Here is a 26080-nt window from a genome sequence, read left to right as displayed (position 1 = left end):
CTAATTCACACCAAGCAAAACTGTTGGAAAATAAACCTCATGGCCAAACAGAGGGGACTAGGGAAAGGGAGGAGGAGAAGAAGAAACCCATAACAAGGAATGCAAAACCAGACGAAAGACATAGATTCAGATCCATCTCCTCTTAGTTTGGCTGTGGACTCAGTGTTTAACCTTGTATTAATCTCTCTAATCCTTAACTTCCTAGAACTCTGAAAGGGAATGAATAATACCTGTCTCACAAAGTGCTGAGAACTAGTAATTGATAGTTAAGGACTATGAGTAAGCCGTGTACAATAGCTACTGCTCTCAAGATTTCTCATAAAACATTCAAGTTGCTTTTTTTAAAAAAAGAGTTCAATAAGTCACTTCTGAACTGAGTACCATTTATCTTTGCATGCTAAATGTGCTTAATGCTTCGTGATTTCCTTGCTGAAGCTGTAATGCAATTCTGAAGATCAAGTCATGTCATAACCATTTGAAGTTTCTTTCTTACTATACATGGAATCCTGTAATACAGATATTAGCCTTACACTGAAATCAAACTGGGATTCAAAATTCTAAGTTATTTTTTTCTTGACATTTATGTTGTATAAAGTAACAAGAAATGGGAAGTCATTATAGAAATTACTTTGAAAGATTGTATACATTCTAAATCATTTACCTTATTCAAACATTTTTGCTTATTCAATTCAGATTTTTGAGCCTAAAGATGAGTTTTATTGTTTGCATAACCCAGATTTGGAAATAAGTGACTCTAAAGTTTGGTAATTCAGTTGTACAGTTGATATGTGGGTCCTGGGTCAGCCTCTTTATGATTCTTCTGAGTTTCATCTCATGGTCACAGAATGGCTGCCAGAGCACTTCAGCATCATATCCTCACACCACTGAATTAAAACAGGAAGAAGCCTGCTTCTCCTATGCTTCTTTTTTATTTTAATTATGGCACAACGTCATTCTGAGAAGGCCCTAATAAGTTCCTGGTGACACCCCTCCCCTGATACATATTGTCAAACATCAACAGGTGTTTATCTTTGTTTTTATTTCATTTCCCTGCTGTTGGGGTTGAGTCTTTGAGGATATCTCTATTATATGTTCATATCACCTGTTTTCTTCTATGTATTTTATGGTTTCAGGACATGTCCAAGTCTTTAATCCATTGTGAATTTATTTTTGTGTATGGAGTTAGAGAATGATACATCTTCATTCTTTCACATGTGTCTGTCCAGTTTTCCCAGCGCCATCTGTTGATGAGATTTTTCTTACTCCACTGTATGATTGTGGTTTCTTTGTCATAATTGGGTGTCACTATATGCATGGATTTATTTCTGGGCTCTTGATTCAATTCTGTTTCAATGATCTATGTGTCTACTTTTATTCTAGTACTTTAGTGTTTTCATTCCTGCTGTTTTATAATATTAAGTTTGAAAAAGAGCAACATGATGTCTCCATTTTTCTTCTTTTTCTCAAAATTACTTTAGCTATTCAGTGATGTTTATAGCAGCTTCTTTCATAATTGTTAAAAATTGGAAATAATCAAGTTGCCGTATGGTAATTGAATGGATAAACAAACTGTGGTGCAGCCATGTGATGGAATTGATGGAATGTTATTCAGCAATAAAAAGAAAAAAACTAGGGCCTCCCCGGTGGCGCAGCGGTTGAGCGCTGGGTTGCGAAGCTGCCTGCAGCCTCTGCGGCATCGGTTTGATCCCCGGCTGCTCCCCGGCCACTCCCCGGCCACCGGAGGAGGGTCCCACGTGGCGCGTGGACCTCTCCTGCCGCCCGCTGCTCCCCTCAGCAGTGTACTTCGGTCCTTCTGCCTGCTCTGCTCCCCGCTCTGGCTCTGGTGAATTCTCTCACCCTCCCGCGCTTCTGACTGTACCCAGTGCTTGTATAAATAAAAATAAATAAATCTTAAAAAAAAAACAAAAAACTATTGAGTCTTAGGAAGATGTAGAGGAACCTTAAATGTGTATTGCTAAGTGAAAAAAGCCAGTCTGAAAAGAATACAGACTGTATAGCATTCCAACTCTATGACATTGAAATAGGCAAAATTATGGAAACAGTAAAAGATTAGTGATTGCCAGGGGTTTGGAGTGAGGAATTGAGGGATGAATAGATGAAGCACAGGATATTTTTGGGGCAGTGAAACTATTCTATATGGACCCTGTAGGGGTGGACACATGACATTATGCTTTTATCAAAACCTATAGAATGTACAATACGGAATGAACCTTAATATTAACTGTGAACTTTAATGAACAAGCAAACAAATATGTAATATTTTCTGAAAAGATCAAAGGATGTTGTATGGAAAACTACCTCACCTGCTAACTAGCACATGTTAGGCTTAAAATATAACAACAGATCTTTAAAATTTTTACTCCATAGTTCCAGTAATGTCATTCAGGTTTTATTTGGTTTCGATGCACTAATATTAAGAATGATATCTAAAAATCTAGCTGGTTACCAAATGAGAATTATTTTTGATAACCATGAATTGATTCAAAGACATAATATTTTCTCACCTGCTACCTATCCTATGCAGAGTTAATAGTAGTTTGTTGCCACATCCAAGGAAAACAAACTCTGGCTCAACCATGAAACACTGAGTTTTACTTCAGTCCCTGATTTACGTTGGGTCTGGACTTGGTTAGTTGTAATGTAACTACAATATAGAGAGTCTTGAACTGATTTTTTTGCTGTATCCTGTATTGTTATGTAAAATGCTAACTTTTATCAAAAATTGCCCCAATGCAGTATCCTTATTTGTCCTGCATGAAGTTTCTCCTCTTTTGTATAAGATTTTTTTTTTTTTTTTTTTTTTTTTGGGTATGGTTCAGATTAGTGTGGGAAGAACAGGCAGGAAATGTAAAATTAAGTAACATGTTAAATCATAAGAAAATTACATCACAAAACATTAAAATGGTGCACAGAAAACTTTGTCAACATCTGATGGAATAGAGGATCATGCAATTAAGTAAGATCTAGCACCTTTTCTATAACTGGATCCAATTCCAGTGTGTCAGAGTTCCTTCACTTTTTCATTAGATGCTAAGAATCCAGTCATGCAAAGTGACTAATCTGCTTATTTCTAAAGTGGTCAAATCCCACACAACTTGAAGGCAAGAGTTGTTGAGAACATGTAATAAATAGTGTTTGGGCTTTTACAAATCATTGAAAATTAAATGCTACATTTATGTCCTTATCATCCACCTTCTTGCTTGGTAGCTTTTCTTTGCTCATTTCAGAAACATGGAATTACAAACAATCAGAAGAAGTTGGGATAGAAACTTCCCTTCTCTTTTCTTTGTCCTTCACGTATTTTTGCTTACATACCTTCTCTCATTTTCTTTACCATTTACGCGTTTCATTTACCGTTTACTTTACATTATCTTTACCAGTTGGAGAAATCTTAACTACCAGTTTAACTTGTTTCTTTTGCGCCATCTCTGTAACTATTTTAGGCTGTGGTCTCTACTTCATTTACTGGGGCCTGCATGATTGATTAGCCCTTGGGGATGCCCTTGGCTTTGAGCTAATCAACAAAGGGTACTTGCTGGCATGGCATAGATGTGCCCTAGGTTCTGGGACACTGGGAACCTGACCTGAGCAAGGATTTGTTTCTGAATGGTAGAAAGGTTAGGGCAAACTTAGATCCATCCAGGAAAGGGGGAAATGTATGTTTGGAAAAAAAGATATTTCTGGGGAATCTGAGAGCAGAGTAGAGTCCAGGACGAGCCAGAAAGAACCACCATTTCCCCCAGCTGCTGAGGGTGTCATAGAAAAGAGGTTGACTTAGAGCCAGAGAGTATTCCCTGCAGAACAAATGCTCAAAATGAAGGGTGTAGGCAGCTAAAGGAAAAGCAAAGGACAGTGCTGGAGCTGGTGGCCATGAGATCTCGCTCAGCTGCCTGCCAATTCTCTGCTGGGGCAATGCCAATCACAAAGTACAAACCATACTTTGGTGCTGGCTGTAGATGTATTGTTTACCCATAACTACTGTCATTCAAACAGGATCCAGTTTTCTGGCATGAGCAGATTGTTCCCGCTGAGTACACATACTCTGCTCTGAGCAAGGCAGGAGGGTGTTCTGAGGAACTGGATGGATTCCCCATTCTGAGATAAGCAGTTTGGAAATGGGGAGAGATGGAGCGGAGCTGACTTCACCTTCAGTTTACACACGTTTTGAATGAAATTATTAGAGTGTACCCCCTTGCCCCTCCCCCAAGTAAAGCAGGTTCAAGTGGGATTGCCCAGTAGGAATCTAGCCTGATAGTAATTTAATTTCTTTGAGAGTTCTAAATATTTAATCTGCTCCATCATGAATCCTAGAATCATATGCAAGCAGTAATGACAGAGGCTCTGGAAGTAAACAATGCAGTTGGAGTCAGAAGTGTTGCAACTAGAACAACTTCTGCTGTGACGTCCTAGAGACTTCTGAGTACGCCAGGGGCAGCAAGCCTAAAACATGAAGCTGGCAGCCAGCAGGCCTCTGTTCTCCAACTTAGCCTACCACTAACTCTGAGCCTCCAGCCCTCTTTTGTCAAGTAAGGACACAGACAAAGCATCTCAGAAGACAAATCATTTTTATGACTTAAAATGTGACGGGGGACACATGGGAAGTGAGCCATATGAATTGTGAAACCTAAGTTCATGGTTCTATTTATTCCATGATAGCAAATGCACATAACTTTTCATTCGACATAGAAAATCAGGCAGCTCGCCTGCCCCTCTGTGACCATGCAGGTACCTCTCTTTTCCTTTCTCCCTTTTCTAATTAACTTGTCCTTTTAAAATGTAAAAAACAAAAACAGACTAGAAAATCAAAACTTACATTACTATATCTATTGTGCCCCCTGTATTTTATTCAAATTATGCCAGTAATTAAAAGATTTGGCTTAGCAAGGGCTTTCTAAGGGGCTTGGAATCATCCCCTTGGGTACTTTTAGCAATCTGTAGACATGTTTTTCAGATGTCACCATGATTGGGATGAGGTGCTAATGATTTAGATGGGTAGGGACAGAGCTGCAAAGTAAAACTCTGGACCCTCCTGCAAAGCCAAGAATGCTCTCATAACCTTCCTGGCTTTCTTGTGTCCTGCCAGATAGTCAAAGAACTCAACTTTGTGCTATATAATAAACATACAACATTTTTCACATGTTTGAAAATACACACTGAATTTTCCAGGAATGCATATAAATAGCAGATTGTACTTTGATTTGTTCCGAACCATACTGAGAGTTACTCATTGTTTCTGAAAACCAATGGCAAACAGGGATGATGCTTGAGTCACTAAAACAACTCATGGCACAGTCTGTGTTGTCGCTGTCACATGCGTGCTCACCCAGGGAGTGTGAGGCTGTGACTCCATGGCCCTTTAGAGCCGTTGTGCGGAGTATTTATCTATTGAAAAGCATCTGCTTTATAGAAGTCATATTCTTTTCATTTGTTCTTTGTATACTCTGCACATTATGTTAGTTTTAAAAATATTACTATAGAAAGGTTAAATTATTTTATATCTATTCTTATATTAGTAAATATAATAGTATGCAATGTTAAAAGATACTGTGTATCTGGATTGGAAACCACCGGCCTTTACCTCCCTTTTGCCTTAGAATTCTGTAAGCTTGTAAGGTTATTTAGTCTAATTCCTCATTTTTATTTCTGAGTAAACTGAAACAATGCATTTTTTCATGTATTGCATTCAACAGCTACTTACCGACTGTCTCCTAGGAGTATGAGTACATAACTGGGTGTAATGGACAAAGATAGGACCCCTTACTCAAGGAATGTTCAAGCTGGACCCATTTGAGTTCTGTAGATCTAGTTATCTACTTGACATTTCCACTTGAGTATCTCCAGGCATCTCACATTTAATATCTTCAAAACTCATCTCTGGATCCTGCTTCTATTAGTATCTGCTTCTCTTTCAGCCTTCTTCATCTCACTACCAGCGATGGCAATCCAGCCATGTGGTCACTCTAGATAGGACTTGAGTCATCCTTGATGCCCCCGTCTACCTTGTCTTATATTGAATCAATGCCAACAGATACCCATTCTACCTCTTCAATATTTCTCCATAGCTACTCCCTACATTCCTGTTCAAGGAATCATCATCTCTCCCCTGTAGTAACTTTCTTACTAACCATCCTATTTTACCAGAAAGCCTACAGGACATCTTGGTGTAAAAAACTAAAATATGGCACCCCTATGAGAAAGTGCAACCCTGGCCCAGGGTCTCCATGAACAGACTGGAGCCAGATTTTACCCCTCCCTTGCCCAGTTGACTGGCACCCTTGTGCTTTAGTACTCGTTCAACCATGTACAGTGGCCCTTCTTTCTAGTTCATTCTTCCAGTAGCTGTGGGAGTGATTTTATTAAAATGGAAGTTGGGTTATGCCACTCTTCTTTCTAATAGCATCCCAGCACTGGTTTTTCATGTCTTCCTTGAGCTCTGAATCAAATCTGGGTTCCATCTACATTATTAATATTAATATCCATCATATCAATATGTTAATTCTATTAATAACCATGAATTGGGTAGGAAATTTTGCTATAAAACTAGCTCTGGGGTAGGTGATAGAATATTAGTCTTTAGAGAGTTGAGAGACACTCCACCAGGTGCAGAGACCACAGTCTGAACACTGGGGCGGTAGCCAGCCTGCAGACACATTTTGTTTGGCTCACACAGCATTTAATTTTTTTAAATTAGTTGTCACTATTTAAAATAGAGATTCCTCTTCAAATATAGATTCTTGGCTCGTTTTCAAAGATTAGAAGATGTGGAGGTGTTGGACCATCCTCCTCCACGGCGACAGTTGGCTGGTGCTGAGCGGCAGCTGCTCCCCTTAGCTGGAACATGCACATTCCAGTTCTCCCTACCCTTGTTGATCCATATTTTACACTCCCTTTGTTCCCTGCCAGGCCAGGGAGACGTTTACAGAATTCTTTTATTTTACAGGTTAGGAAGTTGAGGCTAGAAAGGTGGCATGACAGTTTCTAGGACTTGTACTGGATCTGCACCCATCTCCCCATTCCTGCTGTCTCTACTGACACACAGCGGCCCCGCAGTGAAGACGGGAAGGAAGCACACTCTGAAACTTGGTTAATTATTCTTCCTGCTACCATTGCTAGCCAATGTGTTTATTAGTTGTTTTGCTGATAGCTATGGCCACGTGAAAATGAGAACATACAGTCTTGAAGGCTGAGATGATGTTCCATGAATATCACCTATTGTGCCTGAGACTCTTGCCCAAATAAGAAAAGTGGAGAAATGGGGTAATTGAAAATGACAGGGAAAATAGAATCTGGACAGCTGTTGAAAAAGGGGCAGCCTCTTCCTTAAGGTGTCTCAGCTAGGTGGAGTTGCCACATCTTCAGAAATGTGGAAATGGAGATGCAGACAGCAATGAGTCAGTCACCAGAAATGGACTGGAGAGCAAATCTTTGGGCTCACTTGGTGCCCCATACCACCCTGTCACGGTCTGAGAATTTCTGTAGACAGATCGATCAGTACTAAAAGGGAAATTTGCAGTTTGCCTTGGCAAACAACGACTTTGAGCAATCAAGAGGAACTGAAATGAAACACAGACCCTGAGTCAGATGGAAAGTCTTCATGTGTTCCTCAGAGGAGGTCATATCGTGCCATAAGGACATTAGTCTTGACAACTACCAGGTCCTTGTGGGGCCTGCACCCTCTTTGTACCACAGCCTTGAAGCTGACAGGCCAGACTGCTCCAAGTCATGAGTGACTCTCGGCCTCATCCTCACCACCGCTCTGACTCCTTTCTCCTAAGCTATAGAAAGGCGGGTTGTTTATTTTTTAAACTTTCTTTTTTTAAGATTTGTTTTATTTATACAAGAGCTGGGGTACAGGCCAGATGTGCGGGAGGGTGAGAGGATTCACCAGAGACAGAGCAGGGAACAGAACAGGCAGACTGACTGAAATACACTACTGAGGGGAGCAGCGGGCGAGACAGGAGAGGTCTTCTGCGCCATGTGGGTTGCTCCACAGCGGGTATGGAACCGGCACTGCAGAGGCTGCAGACAGCTTCACAGTACTGCGCTCAACCGCCTGTGCCACCAGGGAGGCCCAAGGTGGGATGTTTATAAGGAGAAAATAGGAGTGACAGGACAGCTTCCCAAAGGCAAGTCTTGGAAGGGAGGTAGTATTTTCATGCTTTCACCCTTTGTCCCTGTTGTATTATTCTTTTTTTGTTTGTTTCCCCTTGGAGTCTAAAAATGGATAATGATATCTATTACTACGCCGTCTAGCTCTATTCAAGTGTAGCTACAAACTTCTGCATACATGAACACTCTCATCATTAAGTCAGTGTAAACAGTATATTGTATCATTAAGAGAAATTCTTTGCACATAGATGTAGAAATCAAATTCTCTCTTTCAAATCTCTAGTCATTGCTCAAGAATGGCAATCAGTTTATGATTTCATAGGTTGTCATCTCCTAATGCCGACAAACTAATGAACATGATGATTTATGTAAACGAAATGTCCTCACTTAAGAATAGGTTCACATTGTTGATTTCATTTCTAGAATCCCTGGGGCCTTTTTCTGTTTTCCCCTTAAAGAATACATCAAAAAGTGAGTAACAGATTGATAACTAGCACTATCCCGTATGCTCCCTACCCTTATGAGGTACAACAGGAATTTAGCACAAAGGCTGCAAACCTTCCAGAATTTCTGAAAACAGCCGTGCACATTCCAGAACAAAGCAACTCAAATCCTATTAGTTTATCTCACACTGGGTGCCACTAGTTGTAAAACTCATATCTTATCTAAACCCCTGCCCCCTCAACTAAATATATATATATAAAACACCATATATATAATATCTATCTATCTATCTATCTATCTATCTATCTATCTATCTATCTATCTATCTATCTATCTATCTCAGCAGCTTCAAAAGTCAAATTTCTCCCTTGAAATTTCCCTGCATTCTCTTTCTTGTGTACTATCACTTACAATAAAGCTTCAGTTCTATCTCACTTATACTGACTCCCACTCAAATTCTTTCCTGCGAAGAAGTCAAGAACCTCAGGGCCCCTCAGCAGCCCTGGGTCACTTAGACCAAAGTAATTTTTTTAAATTTAGACTGAAATTACTTCCACAAATGATGTGTTTTCATTAACTAGCTGGGTCAACAAGAAAAAGGGCTTCTTTTTCTGTTGGTTTTAAGAATTCTCTGCCACCAAGTTCTTACTTGTTCATTATAATACTTCTTCCATTTACTTAATTCAATTGAAGTGTGGATCCACTGCTATTCTTATCTTTATCTGACTTCATCTTTTTAAAAATGAGGTCTTTTTCTTTGCCTGAGCCTCATGAAGTAGAGATAATAATTGTGTTGAGAGTGCAGGGAGAGTTTAGAACTGGATAATGGAGGTGCGGGATGGAGTGGGGATTTGTCAGGAGAAGGGTGGTTGGAGAGGACTGGTCCAAAGAGATGTTGCTGCCACGGGTTCCCGTCCTAAAAACCCAGCTGCACGAATCTGGGAAACTATCAAATAGCAGGGTCCACAGTTGAAGTGACTTGGGACCAACTGCTCTCCCTCTGCAGTGAAAAATGTGGAGTCATGGAGAACACAGTGATCCAACTGACAAAATAATGAAATAGATGGCATTTCCCCAGTGAATGGAAATTTGCTTTTCACCGTGTTCCAAAAACACTGGCTCCAGTTTGGTGTATGTTGGGTTATTTGTAATAGCTGCGCCGATGGTTCCTGGAAATTCTCCTGTGAGTCCCGCTTTGGTGCAGGCTCTCTGGCCTGCCCTCACCTCCAGGTCACTGTCATGACCCACCCCAGGTCTCATTTTCAGCGTCTCAGCATACTTTCCTGTGCTTCCAGTAATTGATTGTGCAAAACATAAAACCAAAAGCAGATGGAACATATGTAGATAAGCTGTTTTGTTTTTCATCCCTATAATTTCGTAGGTTTGATAGTGCTTCAAATTTCTAACCATAAAAGCTGCTTCTTTGCTCTTTGGGTAAAAGAATATTACATGAGGTTTTCTGTTGTTGTTTTGTCTGGGTTTTTTTTTTTCTTTTTCCCCTCCTTTTTTAAAAATAAGTGTTTTGCTGTTGGAGAAGCAAATTAAAAAAAAAAAAAACACTTTTTGTGTATTTCACAGATTCCAGAAGACTTAGGAAACTATTACATTGATAATGAAGAATATTTTAGAATGACATCTTAAAGTGAAGCTCAACCCTGGCCTTCTGTTGAGTGGTTTTCCTGAAGGCGCGTACTCTGGGTAGTCATAGCATTCACTGAATAAAATTTTAGATGCTGGTTGTAGCGTTTGCTTCTCCTCCACAAGACATGACTGGCCAGCAGGAGCTAGAAGCTGCCACTGGACAGTGGAGCATGTCTGTGAGAGGTGGGAGCACATTTCAGAAGGTGCCCTTAGGAACCTCTGTCTTTTGTCAATTAAATGCTCATATTATCTTTTCAGTCAAATAGGTGTTACAGCCTGGACTTGCAAGGGGCTTGTTTACCATCAATCATGAGATAAGTTTTATTATTTGTATTTATTAAAGTGTACCTAACCCCAAAACTGATCAGAGCTGTTTCCCTCCAAGAGCCTCAGAACATAAAATGAGTAAATTCTTCGCTGCCAAAATCGTTCTGTTTCCAAGTTGACTCCGGGCTCGACCTTTAGTGGGTGTCTGTCTCTGGGGATCATAGTGCTTGAGAGCTATGTTTGAATCAGTGTGAAATACTCCCCAGTGTCATATTTCTCTCTCAAGGGATTTGTAGACATTCATCTAACTGGACAGAGACAGCAGAGCATAAAGACGCTCATGAGAAGAGCACAGACTCTAGAACCAGGCAGATCTGGGCTTGAAACTGCGCTCTATCAGTGATTAGGTACAAGTCCATTCAGCTTTTCTTAATTTTTTTTATTGTTTAACTTTCAGTGTGCAGCTTTTTTTCAACATCTGTGTATGCCACTTCTTGACCACCACTCATGGTCTAGTTCCCACCTATCACCACTCAATAGGTGCCCTTTATATCCACTCATCTTACCCACCCTGTGTCTTTCCTCCCCTCCCCTGGCAACCACCTTCTGTTGTCAGATTCCAAGAGTTTGTGTTTTGTTTGTTCATTCGCTTTGTTTCTTTATCTTCTACATATAAATGATCTCATACAGTATTTGTCTTTCTCTGACTATTTCACTTAGCATAATCCCCTCAAGGTCCATCCATGTTGCAAATGGCAAGATATCAATTGATGCAGCCATAGGAAAACGGTATGGTGATTTCTCAGAAAATTAAGAATAGAAATACTATATGACTCCAGCTATGCCATTAGTGGGTGTTTATCTAAAGAATATGAAAAGAAATTCAAAAAGATACATGCAGCATTATATTTATTGCTATATTATTCACAATATATTTATTGCTGCATTATTCACAATAACAGGATATGGAAATGATCTAAGTGTCCATCAGCAGGTGAATGTGTGAAGAAGATACGGTGTAGACACACAATGGAATACTGCTCAGCTCTGTATACCTCCTAATACAAATGTGTATGGCTTTACAATGTCCTGGCCAGTGATGTCCCACACACATGATGGTCCCTATAGGCTCTGCCATGTAGTGCGGGTATGTAGGCAGCTCTGCTGTCAAGCTTTGTGTGAGTACATTCTAGGGCATTTGCACAGTAACAATCACCTAGCAACATCTTTCCCAGAATGTATCTCCATGTTAACCAATGCATGGGTGTATTATTGTCCTTTGTATAAACGAGTGTGATGCTAATACCTACTGCACAGTGATGATTTTAAGAGTCAATACATTTGTTCTTTCCTGGCTCTTGTTTTAAAACAATACGAGGAAGGAACACACTTACATGAGCACACTTTGCAACCAAACAAAACTATGCTTGAAACTATAGGCTCGGAGCAGGGCATTTGTCTTATTAGTCCTGTGGGGAAAGGAAACAACTTACTTTGCATCTCTTCTCTTTTTTCTACCCCGTAGCTAGGAGAAGAATCTAGTGCCTGACTAAGATGAGGATAACAGTAGACCAAGAGAACCTCTCTGTAGCCTTTTCTCAGCCCTCTGGTAAAGAAAGAGACACCACACCAAGAAGGGGAAAACAGGAAGTCCCTACCAATCGGACCCCTCACTGCCCTGGGCCCTCCCACCGAGGAGGGCAGGCATACCAGCAATACAGCACTCACTAGACCCTCCTCACGTCAACCTGATGGGATAGTTTTTTCCATTAAAAGTACAGTTCCTTTTAAGTGGACCAAAAATGAAATGAAGACATCCTCAGAATATGACAGGTACTTCTGGGGCTCTGCACATTTATTTTCTGCTCTACCTACAAAGTGTATAAGTGGAAGGGCAAAACTGTCTTCAGGAACATCTGAAAGCCAGGAACTTATTAACAGGCTTGACACCTGCCTCTGTGAGAAATTTCAGAGGCCAGAGATATTCTCTGTAACTCGAGGTCCATCTGTTGCACAGATTTTTAATTCAGATACTCTTCCTTCTCAAGCCAAGGCTGAGAGAGCAGCCAATTTTGTGGAAAGATCACTTTAATAAGAAACGAATAAAACTATCAATGTTAAATAAAATAGACCACTGTAAAACTTGGGTTAGATCCCATAGGGAAGAGTATGTGAGATTAACTGCATTATATAACAAGACTGCCTTTAATAGCTGGCACGGCTCTTTTTGTTGTTGCAAGGGAGAAACCTCCAAGGCTGGGGCCAGAGCACATGATATTATTTTAAAGTACTGCAGCCTCTGGAATTTTTCCTTGGAGAAATGTCCAGAATCAGAGTTTTACTTTGATTTATGGTTGCTTTAGATCTTTAACACCATATATTTTCAAAGCTTACAGCCTCTGCTTCCAGCAGCCCAGGGGTGAGTTTCTCGTACTTTGAAAGATCATTTTCAAATGGGAAGTTTCAAAATTATGCAAAAAGGAAGTTTTACAGAACAGGGTATTCAAGTGATTTTAAAGGAGCAGAAAGGATAAGGCTATAAAGGCAAGTTATGAGCCTTTTTCTCAGCATCACAAACGTGTGATGACTTGACGGAGAGGGCATGGCTGGGGAGAAAAGTGGGCAGTTTTCAAAGGGGCACTGCATGCACTCAGCAGATATCGCTGGGCCAGACCCTCATCGGTCAGACCTTAAAGATTCACCATCAGGGACAGTTGACAAACAAGCATTAGGTTGAGCCATGTGAAGCTGCCATCTTTTAGGTCTAAAATTGTAGTGCACTGGCAGTTTCATATGGCTCAATTTAATAATTACATGAAAACTACACAGTGAGGAAGGTTGCAGTAGGACCAGCATGCAGGGCTTGGGGGAATAGGACCTAACACTATGACACTAGGACAAATCTTGAATAAGGGACAAGAAGAGGACAGCACAACCAAATATTGTATTTTTATCTGTTTAAAATGATTTATTCAGGTATAGCCATGCAATAAACTGCACATATTCTTTATATACAATTTTTAATGAAAAAGAACTTTAATACAATTAGTGTATGATAGAGAAGAAGAGAAAGACTATAGTTAAAATAGTTTCTAATTACACACCCAGAGTTACCCATCCTCTCGCAGGTAAATGCCTAGTCAAACAGGGTTGAACCAAAGCAGGGCCACTGAAGAGCAAAATCTTGCCACAAGTCTAAGGCATCTTTTGGTGGGCACCCATTGGAAAGGGGCAGAAGGGGCCAGGCAAGTCCAGGGCTCCTACAGGGGTCTCTTTCTAGTGTCTCCGTCCATGTTTCCCAAGTCTCTGGTGCAAGTCCAAAGCCAAGAAGCAAGTGCAGCTTCTTCACATGTCTCTCTGCTCCATGTGCCTCCTCCAGGTCTTCTTCATATATAATTTGATAAGTTTTGACACATGTATATACCCATGAAACCATTACTGCAGTCAAAATAATGAGCATATCTCTTGCACCCAAAAGTCTCGCATCCTTTTCTCATTCCTTCTTCCCACTGTTCCATGCTCAAACAGTGACCTGCTCTCTATCATTGTCTATTAGTTTCTTTTCTAGAATTTCATGTAAATGGAATTACATTTTTTGTAAATGGTCTGGCTTCTTTATGCATAATTTTTAGATTCATTCATGTTGAAGTATGTATCAGTATTTCATTCTATTTACAGAACAATGAAGTACTCTTCATTGTACAAACAGACCGTTCACCTGTTGATGGACACTGGTTTTGTCGGCTATTACAAATAAAGCTGCTACACATATTCACATGCAAGTCTTTGTATGGACATGAGTTTTGTTTTCTTTCTAATACACCTAGGAGAGGAATGACTGGATTGTGTGGTTGGGTATGTGTCATTTTTAAGAGACCACCAAACTGTTTTCTATAGTGGTTGTCCCATTTTATGTTCCTCCCACCAGTATGAGAGAGTTTCAATACCTTATGTCCTTGCCAGTCTCCTTAACATGTACCATTCCATTAGGTGTATGGTGGAATCTCATTGTAATTTTAACGAACATTTCTCTAATGACATGTTGGGGGTGTTTTCATACGTTCATTTGCCATCATATATCCTCTTAGCCGAAGTGTCTGTTCAAATCTTTGCCCATTTCAAAATCGGGTTGTTGGTTTTCTTCTTAAGCTTTGAGAATTCTTGTTATATGCTGTAGGGAGTCCCTTATAAGATGTATAATTTGCAAATATTTTCTTCCTATCTGTTGTTTATCTTTTCATTCTCTTAGCAGTGTCTTTCAAAGAGCAGAAGTTTTACATTTTGGTGACATCCAATTTGTCAGTTTGCTCTTTTAGGAATTATGTTTTTTTGCTGTTATTTCTTAAGAATCATTGCCTAAAGTTGCAAGTGTTTTTTTTTTTTTTTGTAACTTCTTTTTTGTTTTCTCCTAGAAGTTATATAGCTTAAGATCTTTTATTTGAGTCTGTGATTCATTGAGTTAATTTTTATAAATAGTGTGAGGTGTGGATTGAAGTTCTATCTTTTCTGTGGGTGTGATATGCATAGCCAGTTATTTCAGCATCGTTTGTTAGAATGACCAGCCTTTCTCTACTGACTTGTCTGTGTATCAGTGGAGACACACTGTCCATAGAGGTGGACTATTTCTGGGCTATAGTCTCTTCCATTCTTATGTTTGCCCCTCTTTTCACTAACATCACACTTTTCATTTTTTTTGGCTTTAGACCAAGTCTTGAAGTCAGGTAGTGTAATTTCTCCAACTTTGTTCTTTTCCAAAATTACTTTGGCTATTCTAGTTCCTTCAGCTCTCCCCATAAGTTTTTGAATCAGCTTGTCAACTTAAAATGTGGTGGGATTTTGATTGAGAGTGATTGGATTGAGAGTGTCTGGGCTTTCATGGATATGTGTCTATGGGAGGAAGGTATTCAAACATCACTTTTATATTTTAAAAACTGGAATTTTGAGATCAATGCAGCATTTAAAAAATTTTCCACAGGCTTGCTTCCAACTTTATTGAAAACCCACCTGTGCAAAATGGCATTATTCAGTGCCAGTGGGTACAAGGAAAAATAAAATTTTCTAATTTTGCTCCTTATTTCCTATGATTCCACTCTTTTTTTCTCTGTCTCCTCTGAAACAGAAAGAGAATAAAGACACTTTATCTCAGGCACCTTTTACCCCTGGGAAGAGAATATAGATACTTGGGAGCATCTGTGCTTTCTTGAGTGAGAAGGATCTTTTTTTGCTCCCTTCCCCCAGATGGTTGGAGGCTCTTTCATCACGCATTAGACTACCTCCCTGTACTCATTTCCTCCTTTTGCTTGCTGTATGGCTCACACAAATCAGATACCCATAGGGCCTGAGTGATCTTGAACGTTGGAAAGTAGCCTGCCCTCTGGGTTGTCACATGCAGTGTGAGCATGTAGATATCTGGATATAGGGAGGAGGGGGAGCCAGCACGAGGATGACTCTGGGAACAGAAAAGCAGACCCACAAATCTGGAGTTTTGTAAAACCTCCGAATTTCCAAATATTCTCTGTGGTTTTTTTTTTTTTTTTGGTTTTTTTTTTTTTGAATGGTGCAGGGCGGATGAAACTCATCTGCGGCCCAACTTCAGTGCATCAGCTGCCAGTTTGCAGTCTCTGTGCTTTGCTTTCAGGGTCAGCTTTTTCATAAGCTCCTAAGGGATTCATTTCAGCCATTGCTTTTTGAGCATTCATGATGTGCCAAGAAGTGGCTGGTTCCCAGGAAATTGATTTGGGGAATAGGAAAGATCCTTCCCTCCCTCACCCCAATGCTCAAGGAGCTTCTGTGCTAATGTGGGCCTTAGGTGTGGCACAGAGGGGCATTCCATTGCCACCTCCCATTCTCTCCTATTCGGTTCTTTCCTGACTCCTACATGTCACTTATTTTAGAACTCAGTGAAAGGCATGATTGATTATGCTTGGAGGACTTCTCCAGGGAGGTGGCATGTAAGCTATTATGAAATATAGAGTATAAATCTGAATGGACACTAGAATATTGTCCAACTTCCAGTTGAGGTAGAACATAAAGTCAGTGTAGTGGTTGCTAATCAAGACTGAAATAAAGTAGCATAGCATCCAGCAAAGTATTTCTTGTCTTGTTAAACTTTCAGTTTCACACACACATACATGCGTATGCTTCTGATACATATATAACCAAGGAGATTCTTGGTTAAAAAAACATGGTTTGGAAAAATTTTTATTTTTGAGAATGTTAACAAAAAAATTAAAAGAATATTTACTAAAGACACCCCTGTGTTGTTGGTGATATACTTTTATAAATGTGCCCCTCAACTTGTTAATTCTAACTAATTACTTACAACTATTGATATAAAGAGGTACCTGCTGGGATAGGCGTCCATAGATCACCGCCTTCCCAAACTCCATGCTAATTAAGTGAGCAAGTGACTTAAATTTCCTTGATTTTATTTCCTTGGCTGGTAAAATAATTGAACTAGATAGTTCTCAAGCCCTTAGTTGCACAGAGGTGCTTCAGACAAACTGCAAAAAACTCATATCATAGCTGAGTTTGCCCACTGCTCCATCATGAGCACAAAAAAGTGCATGATAACATAGCAGATCTCTGTTAATAATTGCTGGATTAATGTATCTATCCTCAGAGAGCTATTGCATTTTATATGACATTAACCTGTTTGAATTAGTTGAAAAATTATTACTGAAGTCTCATGATAGGCACAAAATTTGAAATAATGCAAACCCTAGAAAATTAAAATTTTGTTAAAAATCATAAAATTCAAAAGCCAAATGGAAAACTCTGCTGTGCTTGGCTCTTGCTACATGGCAATGTTCCTGTGCTTTGCCAGGCCAGTCTCTCATTATGTGAGATCTTTGGAATGTATCCCCTTCATAAAATGCAACTGCTTTATGTGGTTGGTTGGTTGTTTTCATCTAAAGTCTTAAAAGATATTTCTTGGGTGCTGCTATGTCTAAGACATTTTCTAGATTCTTGATATGAACAAGATTGATTCACTTCCATTCTTACTAGAGCTCACAGCTCACTAGGGCTGATGCCAAATGCTTTCACACTGAGTTCAAATGTTCTTGCAGGTTGATATCTTTGGGCAGAGCCAGTATTCAGTCTTGACCTGCACCTCTGTCCAATTAATATGCAATCAGGTCATTGATTTGGTTGATCTGATTAATCCTAATTCTGTGAGACTGTCATCTCCCTGTTGCTGATTCCAAATTTAAGGGCTCAGAAGTAGAATTGCACTCACTCTTTCGTTACTGTTGTTTTTTTATGTTTGTCTTTGCTAAGATCATGTTGCATTTAAAACATCTGAACCTTTCCTCTTATACTGTATTGAGGGTAGGCTGAAAACATTCTATACTTTTATGATTGATTTTTTATAGCTTTATAGGATGTCACATTTTCCCCAAAACAAATTAAATCTTGGTAGTATCATTCCATCAGTCCATCCGGATTTTTTTTTTATTTTGTCAATCACCATACTTTTGGTCCCAAATTTAAAATCCTGCTTTCTAACTCTCTCCCTTAGGTTGCTTAGATAAGAGAACCGAATCTCATTTCTAACATTACTATTGTGTCATGGCCTTGAAATTTGCTTGGCAAATTTACATACCTTTTTTTGTTTCTTTGGTCTTATCACCACACCAGTCAACCCAACTAACTTCATCAAAGGAAAGTACTTTTGATGCCTGAAACCAATTGCATGTAATCACTGATTAATGATGATCTTATCCTCCTTCCAGGCAGATTTAGGGCTGATTAGGAAAGCTTACATCTCTGAGAGTTGTTATTTTATAATTTATAATATGCAACTGAAGCTCTTAAACTGACCCTCTCTCTACTCTTTCCTGCACCGGAACCGGTAACAAAGATCATATCAGCAGACAGCAGGCCAGCATGTTTTCTTGGGTATTAGCTTAAATATTCACGTGTTTGATCTGGAAGACGGAAATAAAATCACAAATATTTTTAAACAGTTTGGGGAATAATCATATGTAGAAAATAATATGATTAAGGAGTTTATTTTCCCTATTTTAAAAAGGAAAAACTCAAAACTTTCTATCCCTATAATGTAAATTCCATATGAAGGAATCTTTAATGCTGTTTGCTAGTAGCCTGTGAGGAAGCAGTGTGATCACCAGTGTTGAGATATTACATTAGTCATTTGTGCATTCTGAATAACTGACAAGACATTTTGGAATTCAGTCCCAACAAACTATGATTTTAATTTCCTTTTTTTTTTCCCCAAAGATTTATTTATGTATTTATACAAGCACTGGGTACAGTCAGAAGCGCTGGAGGGGGAGAGAATTCACCAGAGCTAGAGAGGGGAACAGAACAGGCAGACTGACGAAATACACTGCTGAGGGGAGCAGCGGGCGTGGCAGGAGAGGTCTGCCGCACCATTTGGGACCCTTGCTGTGGCCGGGGATTGAACCGGCACTGCAGAGGCTGCGGGCAGCTTTGCAGCCCAGCGCTCTACCACTGTGCCACCAGGGGCGGCCCTATGATTTTAATTTCAAAAAGGTAGTTTTTAAAGTTCATTTTTCAATAATCCAAGTAATTTTTGCCATCTGCCAATGAATTTGTGACTTGGAAATACTAGAAACAGAGCCCCATTATGTGTTCATGGATGGGAGGCACTGTTGCCATTGTGGGGGCCCGTCCTCCATTAAAAACTATTAGGAACTACATTTTGACTGTTGGTTAAAAGTTGAGTGTGTTGCTGTTACATATTACAACATTTTCTTTGACTTAAGTTTATTTTTTTCTCCTGATTTTAAGAAATTAAAACATTTTCATGTACCCTGGAATGGATTGCAGGCTCAAGACACATTGGCTTCAGGCATCAATGATAAGTTGGCTCTGATTTGAAGTTATTATCGTTCTCTTCCACTTATTCATTTTACTTTTATGTTTAATGTGTATAATTTTTTTAAATCTTTTTTTTTTAAATAGAGGCATGTTTATTTGTTTGTTTGTTTGTTTGTTTTGTTTATACATGCACTGGGTACAGTCAGAAGCGCGGGAGGGTGAGAGAATTCACCAGAGCCAGAGCGGGGAGCAGAACAGGCAGAAGGACCGAAGTGCACTGCTGAGGGGAGCAGTGGGCGGCAGGAGAGGTCTGCGCGCCATGTGGGACCCTCCTCTGGTGGCCGGAGAGCAGCCCGGATCGAACCAGCACTGCAGAGGCTGCGGGCAGCTTCGCAACCCAGCGCTCAACCGCTGCACCACCAGGGAGACCTTAATGTGTATAATTTGTGATGGGAAAAGCCAACTCCATTTCCATAGACCTCAATAAGCAACTGAATATTTGGTAGTAGGGACCTATATTGACGCTGACTATGTCAACAACCATTCTGAACCTGATACAAAATGCCTTTTAAAAATTGGTAAAGTGAAAATGCATATCCTTTGCATAACCGATTCAAGCCATTTACATGATCTAAAGCTATCAGCTCTTTCCCATTTTGTAATTTCAAAGAGTGTATAATGATCACGCAATAGCACCTTCTCCTCTAATCCCCCTTCCTTTCCTATAATAATGAAAAAACTTGTTTTTCTCTTTTATACCATCTGGTGTTTTTAAGGCTTAATAATAGAAGGTCAAATGTTATTTCTCACTCATTCATATTATAATAGTGACTGCTGTTACAGAATGATACTTGCTCATTATGATAAATTCAAGGAATGCAAAAAAAGTTTTAAAAAATCACAAATCCTGTCTCTCAGAAATAAGCCTCATTAACAATAAGTGAATATCCTGTTCGACATCTCTGTAAGCATGTTTGTAGATGGGAAAATGAATGGATGGATAAGAGAGAGAGAAAGAAAGAAATAATTTCATAATAGTGTGAAGATACACGCACACACACGCACACACACACGACAAGTTCCTCAGCCTTTGAGGAGCTTTTATTCTAGCACAGATGGAACGCGTGTGTGTGTGTAGGGCAGGTAACAACAACCAATATAGCTCACGCATAAAATATGTTAGAAGGTGGCATGTGGATAAGGGGGAATCACAGAGAGGAAGGGCAGTGTGATTGACAGTAAGGCAGTAGGGGAGGGAAGGCTCCAGTGAGAAGTCACATTTGATAGAGGGAGTCAGCAGAAGAACGTTCCAGGGAGAGAGGTCAGCCAGAGCAAGACTCTAGGTTCCAGGCTGGCTGGTGTGTCCAAGAAGTAGGTGAATGCCAGATTGATGGATCTCTCTGCAAATATGTGGAAAAAATGAATAACCCAGCAAGTTGTGAGCTAAACCTTTAAACTTTTTATACTTTTCCAAAAAGATTACTGATATTCAATTCACTGTTGTTGTTTTTTATACTATAGAATGATAAGTTTCCATGGGTGATGCTTAAAAATCAAAACAAAAAAGCAAAACCCATTACTGACCTCTCCCACACTCAATTAATGGTTCTGTCTTAAAAGACAAGTAGGGAAACGTGATTCAACAGTAAATGGATAATGATTGTTTAATGAAAAATGAAAAAAGAAGATTGGTTAAAAATAACAAAATTGTTTTAAATGATAGTGTAAATGTTACATCCAAAAAAGACCCTAGAATTTAACTGGTCTTACCTTTTACAAGTGAGAAATCGCCACACCAACTCACTTTCCCATAAAATGAGTAAGGTGTACAAACTTATAAAGGGAATAAAATTATGTAAATTGTTTAAAGTCATATTCATAATTTAAAAGTGTAATATTAAATTAATATAATGTGATACAAAGTTGTTTTGTAAATAGTATTCAACAGTGAAGGCAATGAGCAATCTCAGTGAAAGAAATCAAAGAATACAGTTACCATGAGCATTTCTTGAAATAAACAACACCCTATGATGAAATTGACCCAAATGGCTCAAATCCAACTAACAGACTCATGGCTAAAAAGAGTATCAATAGGGCCTCCCCGGTGGTGCAGCAGTTGAGCGCTGGACTGAGAAGCTGCCCGCAGCCTCTGTAGCACCGGTTTGGTCCCTGGCCACGGGCGAGGGTCCCACATGGCGCGCAGACCTCTCCTGCACCGTCTGCTGCTACCCTCAGCAGTGTGCTTCGTCGGTCTGCCTGTTCTGTTCCCCGCTCTGGCGCTGGTGAATTCTCTCACCCTCCCGCGCTTCTGACTGTACCCAGGTCTTGTATAAATAAATAAATAAATAAATAAATCTTTTAAAAAAAGGGTATCAATAGAAAATGCCCAATAAAGTATTCAAACCATTATAATGTAGGCTTAAGACTGATCAACTCATGTAGATTGTTGTTACAGAAGCATATAAATATTATACAGTGGATATTAAAGCAACAAAAATCAAGAGGTGTGATGGAAAGGGAGAGGAAATGCAAAACGTTAACTAAAGAGCATTAATATGAAAATATAGTTAACCTCTTAAGTTTTCATAAATTTTTTTGTCAGCATTAAATTGTATGTATGGTATATTGTTTTTAAAATATCTGCAGGTCAGAAAGCTATGTTGTTTCACTTCTGCTTTTTTGCTAAATTCAAGCAAAATAAAACAAACTCTTCTTCAAAAATAGCTATTATCCTTTTAACAGTATGTCCCAAATGATGTTCACCAGCTGTAAAATCAACGGTGGAATATTGGATAATGTAGTTTCTTCTTTGTGTTTTTTTAATGTTGTTTGAATTTTTAATAAGTCCATATTTTTATAAACATGCTCATATTTTTATAAAACCCATAAAATCATTGTAAACATATAGTATTGGTGAGTAGTGTCATGATTTTTTTTTTGGTTCTAGTCGTTTTTTTAAAACTGGAATCTTGGGTCTCCCCAGTGGCACAGAAGGTTGAGCGCAGCACTGTGAAGCTGTCCACAGCCTCTGCAGTTTCAGTTCGATTCCTGGCCAGCCAGGGAGATACCCACATGGTGCGGCAGACCTCTCCTGTCTTGCCCACTGCTCCCCATAGCAGTGTTTTCGATTGTCTGCCTGTTCTGCTCCCTGCTCTGTCTCTGGTGAATTCTCTCACCCTCCCATGCCTCTGGCCAGTACCCCAGTACTTGTATAAATAAATCTTTAAAAAAAAAAAAAAAAACAACTGTAATCTTGACAAATGATAGAAAGTATCCTTAGCAATAATTCTTATAAGTCATGCCCAAGATATTGGCAGCTGCCTAGCAGCCTGAGGCATGTACACTGAAAAACATAAGTTCTCCTAATAGAATGCCTTCTGATTGAATTCATAAATCAAGACAATGAGCTGGTGAGTGTGAAGTGAGATGACCCAAATCACTCTGATGCTGATGATAGAAAGTGTACAATGTACTACTTTGCAGACGGCTAAGCCAGGAATGTGAAAACCTCGATTCTATCACCCTCTAAACTAGCACCATAATTTTGAATATCGGGTGTTCTTCTCAATCTGTGCACTTTGCTACAATGAACTTCTTTCATGTCCTTGAATGTGCCTCAGGACCTTTGCACATGCAGTTCCCTCAGCACAGGACACCCTTCCTTAACTTTCTCTTCACTGAGTTCCTCTTTCTCATGGTCAGGGTTTAACTTTAACCTTCCTCTGGAAGGCACTTCTCATGGGATGTGCTCAGCACATCAGTAGTCATTCGCTTAATGTCCAGTTTCCTTAGCACACAGGCCTCTGGGAGGATGGAATCCAGCTTAGGAAGTGCAAGGTCAGGTTCTCTCATTGCCCTTCCACAGCACATGCTTTCTCTTCCCCCTCTGGGATCTGCCGGGAAGGTGACCCTACTCTGGCCTCTGCTGGAACAGTGAATTTGGTTCTCCTCTCTTCCTGCTACCTCATGACCTCGAAGTTTTATTTATTTTTTCTCAGCAGGCCTCTTGGCTCCTGCTTCTGTTAGGAACTGCAGAGAGTATAGCTATTCTGTTTAGCCTTTCACCATTCGGTACTAGCTGTTCCTTCCGGAGGGAGCATCAGTCCTGTGCCCACAGGTCAGTGCCCACAGGTCAGTGTGGGAGAGAACTGGCACCCATGTAGGCATCTGGAATTACCACAGAACCGCCTGCTCAGCCTCTGTGGTAAAGAGATGAAAGTGGAAAAAAGCATGTTACAAAGCAATATGTAATTCTAAATGTCTGTTTTATATACAACAAGTGAAAGCAAACGGATCAAATTATTCTCTGTGGGCTTCTCTGATGAGATTTCTGGTTATTTTTATTTTTTGTTTTCAAATTTTTTGTAATGAACATTTTCATAGGTGCTGCATGATATTTCATAATCCCTTATATAAGGCTTTGTACTGAACAGACCCCAGAAAGACTCGGAAAACCTGGCCCCCCACTGTGGGAAAGTGTATCATTCCCTCCCCATGTTTTTCATTTCTTCTTCCACTTAATATATTCGTTTACTCTGTTCATCTTTATGTCTTTCTCCTCCTCAGGTGACCCGGTGACTGGAATTCCCCCCAACATTCTCCACAGCTCCCCATCGGACCGGCAGATTAACCAGCTGGCTCAGAGGCTGGGCCCAGAGTGGGAAGCCGTGGCGCTGTCTCTGGGGCTGTCCCAGGCGGACATCTACCGCTGCAAGGCCGACCACCCCCACAGCGTGCACGCGCAGATGGTAGAGGCCTTCGTGCGCTGGAGGCAGCGCTTTGGGAAGCAGGCCACCTTCCAGAGCTTGCACAGAGGCCTCCAGGCCATGGAGGTGGACCCCTCAGTGCTTCAGCACATGCTGGAATGACGTGCCTGCATTAACTGGGTGCTGGGGAGCACGTCCCCAAGTCACATGTGCCGAATCCTGACTTTCACCTGGTGGGTAGTTTTTTTGGAGGGTTTTTGTTTGTTTGTTTGTTTGAGCTTTGATTTTTCATGATCCTTAAATGAAAGGAGAAAACAGGATTTCCATTTGAAATTACCTACAGCTAGATTATTCAGTAGATCTCTCATAGTGGCTTCAGAGTTTATTGTTTTTAATTGCTTGGAGATTGCATTGTTTGGTTATCTTTTGATAGACTGCTAGATCTAGTGGCTCTAAAAAAATAATATTGTGTTACCAGCAATTGTCTTATATGTAAAACATCCATTTTTATGTTGCCTGGGAACTGAACTGTGGACTTTGCTATTAATAATAATGATGAGAATAAAAAGTGAATTACTGCATTATATATAATGTAGCCCTTTCAGGAGAAAGCATTATTTGTTTTTTCCCTCATTCTTGAATTGCATAGATTAAGGATGTAAAACTCCTGTAGTCGTTTCTCTGGAACATAATTGATAGTAACACAGGGAAATGGTTGCTTCCTCCAGTTAAGATAAATAGCACAGGCATGGTGTCTACATTAAATTTAAAACATTAAAGCTCCCTGCAAAGAGCAGTTCAGGTACCAGCATGCATACCTGAGCCCTTCGTCTTTAAAGGATTGCTTAAGAAAACCCTGTGCCTTTTATTTAAAGGTTTACTTGGGGGACTAAAGGGGTGTGGTCTTTCCATTAAGGCCTTGATGATTGAGGTGTTGTTCTAAGGAGTATGATTGAGTCTTCTCTTATTACTAACATATCATATTTGTCAAATGTTTTACTGCTTCAAGACTTCATATATGGAACCTTACAAAAATCCTATGAAGTAGCTGGTAAGACAGGTGACCTTCTGTAGCAAACGTAAATGGTTGACCTGAGGTCAGTGAACTACAACTTGTGTCCTTGGCACAACACTCTGTGAGCCTCCCAAATGCTCTGTGCTTCTCCTCCTCGTCTTTGGAAGAGGCTTGTGTCCTGCTCGCCACCTGACAGAAGTATCTCCTCAGACAGGTGACTTCACCTGTAAGCCTCTGTTTTCTCACTTGTTGAATGGTAAATGCTTGTCCTTACATCTAAAGTTTTCATGATGATTAAAGGAATAATGTCTGCCCAGAGCTCCTCTAGTGCCTGGCCATCATCTGCTCTCCGGAAACAGTAGCTGTAATTTGCTGCTGTGGCTGAGCAATGGCTGCAGTTCACAGACAAAACTCAACAGTGACTAAAGCCGAGGGCACTGTCAGAGGAAGTGCGATTACCACGTTTCTAAGTTTTAAAATGTGATTTGATTTTACTAACTCCACAATGGGTCCAGTCAAGAGAGGGACTTGTGAACAACCCCAGGCTGTGATCTGTCCTTCCGAATAATTGGAGAATCTATTTCCAAACCCGAACCTGACTCAGGCTTTATCAAATGGAAAACAATGATAATTTTTACTTCTCTCTTCCAAGGGTTGAAATGAAGGGGTCCTCGAAAAGGTGCTGGTGGTGCTGGCTACATCCTTCCAGATGTTGGACAGCCTATTCCCTTGACTAAAACAGACCCATTATTTCACAGTTCAACAAACTGAGAAGGATGGTCTATGACCTTATGAGCTCTAATTTTCCATTTCATTGCCCACCCCTTAACCCTTTATCTTGTACAATTCTCCTACTTTTGGTCCCATATCCATGCCCAGTGATGAACTGTACTTTTACTGCATCTTTAATAAATTGATTGTCATTTGGAACCTTAGATTTGTAATGTGTTGCTATTTGTACGCCCTGGGTTTGCTAAAAGACAGTGGTGTTGGCTTCTGTTCTCCCCACATTTATGGATGAGTGACTCTAGCTGGACTCTGCTGTGCCTGGCTAGATGTAGATCTGATG

At 40.0% G+C, this 26080-nt stretch overlaps 1 protein-coding gene across 14 annotated transcripts in view; it reads left to right on the top strand.

Moving 5' to 3' along the window:
* LOC119247431 (death domain-containing protein CRADD) overlaps positions 1-26080 on the top strand; it is a 275825-nt gene that overhangs the window by 243515 nt on the left and 6230 nt on the right. For 7 of the 14 annotated variants that reach the window (XM_037513874.2, XM_054696131.1, XM_037513871.2 and 4 more), the window contains one exon: positions 23857-25965. In XM_037513874.2, coding sequence (XP_037369771.2) covers positions 23857-24158 — 302 coding nt within the window. In that variant the 3' untranslated portion in view covers positions 24159-25965. Of the gene's footprint in view, positions 1-23856; positions 25988-26080 lie in introns of those variants that run through there. The other 7 variants (XM_054696135.1, XM_054696134.1, XM_054696133.1 and 4 more) reach the window with 2 other exon arrangements.

Source organism: Talpa occidentalis, unplaced genomic scaffold (assembly GCF_014898055.3).
Source record: "Talpa occidentalis isolate TD23 unplaced genomic scaffold, MPIMG_talOcc4v2.1 talOcc4.16, whole genome shotgun sequence".
In the NCBI taxonomy this organism is placed as follows: domain Eukaryota; kingdom Metazoa; phylum Chordata; class Mammalia; order Eulipotyphla; family Talpidae; genus Talpa; species Talpa occidentalis.
This window is presented reverse-complemented; position numbering and strand designations above follow the sequence as displayed.